Source organism: Numida meleagris, unplaced genomic scaffold (assembly GCF_002078875.1).
Source record: "Numida meleagris isolate 19003 breed g44 Domestic line unplaced genomic scaffold, NumMel1.0 unplaced_Scaffold481, whole genome shotgun sequence".
NCBI classification, from domain to species: Eukaryota; Metazoa; Chordata; class Aves; order Galliformes; family Numididae; genus Numida; species Numida meleagris.
Window position 1 is genome coordinate 41,771 of NW_018364697.1, and position 3,035 is coordinate 44,805.

A 3,035-nucleotide genomic window follows, 5' to 3' on the forward strand; every position below is an offset into this window, starting at 1 on the left:
GGTCCCATCCCTCTGGGGTCCCATCCCTTTGGGGTCCCATCCCTTTGAGGTCCCATCCCTTTGGGGTGTGACCCCTCTGAGATCCATGGCCTGTCTGCCCCACTCCAATATGGGGTGACCCTTTGGGGTGGGATCCCAGTGACCCCCATGGCCTGGCTGCCCCATCCTCTACAAAGTCACCCCTTGGTGTCCCAAACCTTTGGGGTTGGACCCTTTTGAGCTCCATGACCTGGCTGTCACTCTCCATTATGGGGTGACCCTTTGGGGTGGGACCCCTCTGAGCTCCGTGGCCTGGCTGCCCCTCTCCACATAGGATGGCGTTTTGGGGTCCCATCTCTTTGGGGTCCCATCCCTTTTGGGTGTGACCCCTCTGAGATCTGTGGCCTGGCTGCCCCACTCCAATATAGGGTGACCCTTTGGGATGGGACCCCAGTGACCCCCATGGCCTGGCTGCCCCACTCTGTACAAAGTCCCCCTCTGGGGTCTCATCCCTTTGGGTGGGACCCCTCTGAGCTCCAGGACCTGGCTGCCCCTCTCCATTTGGGGTCACCCTTTGGGGACACGTCCCTTTGGGGTCCCATCCCTTTTGGGTGCGACCCCTCCAAGCTCTGTGGCCTGGCTGCCCCTCTCCACATAGGATGGAGCTTTGGGGTCCCATCCCTTTGGGGTCCCATCCCTTTGGGGTGCGACCCCTCCAAGCTCCAGGACCTGGCTGCCCCTCTCCACATAGGATGGAGCTTTGGGGTCCCTTCCCTTTGGGGTCCCATCCCTTTGGGGTCCCATCCCTTTTGGGTGCGACCCCTCCGAGCTCCGTGGCCTGGCTGCCCCTCTCCACATAGGATGGAGCTTTGGGGTCCCTTCCCTTTGGGGTCCCATCCCTTTGGGGTCCCATCCCTTTGGGGTCCCCCATCCCTTTTTAGGTGCGACCCCTCCGAGCTCCAGGACCTGGCTGCCCCTCTCCATTTAGGAGTCACCCTTTGGNGATGTGGGATGTGATGTGGGATGTGGGATGCGGGATGCGATGTGGGATGCGGGATGCGGGATGTGGGATGAGGGATGTGGGATGCAGGATGCGGGATGTGGGATGTGGGGTGTGGGATGAGAGATAAGGGAGGTGGGATGCGGGATGCGGGATGTGATGTGGGATGTAGGATGTGGGATGAGGGATAAGCGATAAGGGATGAGGGATACGAGATGTGGGATGCGGGATGTGGGATGAGGGATGCGGGATGTGGGGTGTGGGATGTGGGGTGTGGGATGAGAGATGAGGGATGTGGGATGCGGGATGTGATGTGGGATGTAGGATGTGGGATGTGGGATAAGGGATAAGAGATGAGGGATGCGAGATGAGGGATGTGGGATGTGATGTGGGATGTGATGTGGGATGTGGGATGAGGGATGCGGGATGAGGGATGTGGGGTGTGGGATGAGAGATGGGGGATGCGGGATGCGGGATGTGATGTGAGATGTAGGATGTGGGATGAGGGATAAGCAATAAGGGATGAGGGATGAGGGATACGAGATGCGGGATGGGGGATGTGGGATGTGGGATTTGGGATGTGGGATGCGAGATGTGAGATTCAGGATGCGGGATGCAGGATGCGGGATGTAGGATGAGGGATGCAGGATGTGAGATGTGGGGTGTGGGATGCGGGATGAGGGATGCAGGATGAGGGATGCAGGATGAGGGATGCGGGATGAGGGATGTGGGATGCGGGATAAGGGATGAGGAATGTGAGATGTGGGATGTGGGATAAGGGATAAGGAATAAGGGATATGGGATAAGGGATGTGAGATGAGGGATGCGGGATGTGGGATGAGGGATGTGGGATGCGGGATGCGGGATATGGGATGCGGGATGCAGGATGCGGGATGTGATGTGAGATGAGGGATGTCAGATGCGGGATGCAGGATGTGGGATGCGGGATGTGGGATGCAGGATGCGGGATGTGGGATGCGGGATGAGGAATGCGGGATGAGGAATGCGAGATGTGGGATGCGGGATGCGGGATGAGGGATGAGAGATGAGGGATGTGGGATGTGGGATGTGGGATAAGGGATAAGGAATAAGGGATATGGGATAAGGGATGTGAGATGAGGGATGTGGGATGAGGGATGCGGATGCAGGATGTGGGATGCGGGATGTGGGATGTGGGATGTGGGATGCGGGATGCAGGATGCGGGATGTGATGTGAGATGAGGGATGTCAGATGCGGGATGCAGGATGTGGGATGCAGGATGCGGGATGAGGGATGGGGGATGCAGGATGCGGGATGTGGGATGCGGGATGTGGGATGTGATGTGGGATGCGGGATGTGGGATGTGGGATGCGGGATGTGGGATGTGATGTGGGATGCGGGATGCGGGGCTCGGTGCCGGAGCGGAGCTCCCCGCCCCGCAGAGGTGGTGCAGCAGGCGACGCAGCGGTGCCGGGATTGGTTCGGGAAGAAATACCAGGCTTGCATGGCGCAGATCGTGGTGCCCTTCATCAGCCACCTCCTCTGCCTGCCCATGAGGTTCACGTTCCTCTGCCACATCGCCAAGGGTGGGCAATGGGGACCCCGGCCCCGGCCCCACACCCATGTGCCCGACCCCTACAACTGGGATGGCAGCCCCACAGCCCCCTTCAGTGCCCCACAGACCCCTCTGTCTGACCCCTATGCCTGGGACACAGCCCCACAGCCCATGGCAGCACCCCACAGCCCCCTTCAGTGCCCCACAGACCCCTCTGCCCGACCCCTACAACTGGGATGGCAGCCCCACATCCCATGGCAGCACCCCACAGACCCCTCTGCCCAATCCCTACTATTGGGATGCCAGCCCCACAGCCCACAGCAGTGCCCCACAGACCCCTCTGCCCAACCCCTACAACTGGGGTGCCAGCCCCACATCCCACGGCAGCGCCCCACAGACCCCTCTGTCTGACCCCTATGCCTGGGACATGGCCCCACACCCTATCGCAGCACCCCACAGCGCCCTTCAGTGCCCCACAGACCCCTCTGCCCAACCCCTGCTATTGGGATGTCAGCCCCACA

The 3,035-nt window shown here is 60.6% G+C and overlaps 1 protein-coding gene across 1 annotated transcript in view; it reads left to right on the plus strand.

The window, feature by feature from the left end:
* The window catches only part of DCST1 (DC-STAMP domain containing 1), a gene marked incomplete at its 3' end in the record, with an annotated part of 6,682 nt that extends 4,137 nt beyond the window's left edge, over nucleotides 1-2,545 (plus strand). Inside the window, exon 4 of the mRNA XM_021383690.1 lies at nucleotides 2,402-2,545. Coding sequence (XP_021239365.1) covers nucleotides 2,402-2,545 — 144 coding nt within the window. The remainder of the gene's footprint in view (nucleotides 1-2,401) is intronic.
* Nucleotides 2,546-3,035: the final 490 nt, after the last annotated feature.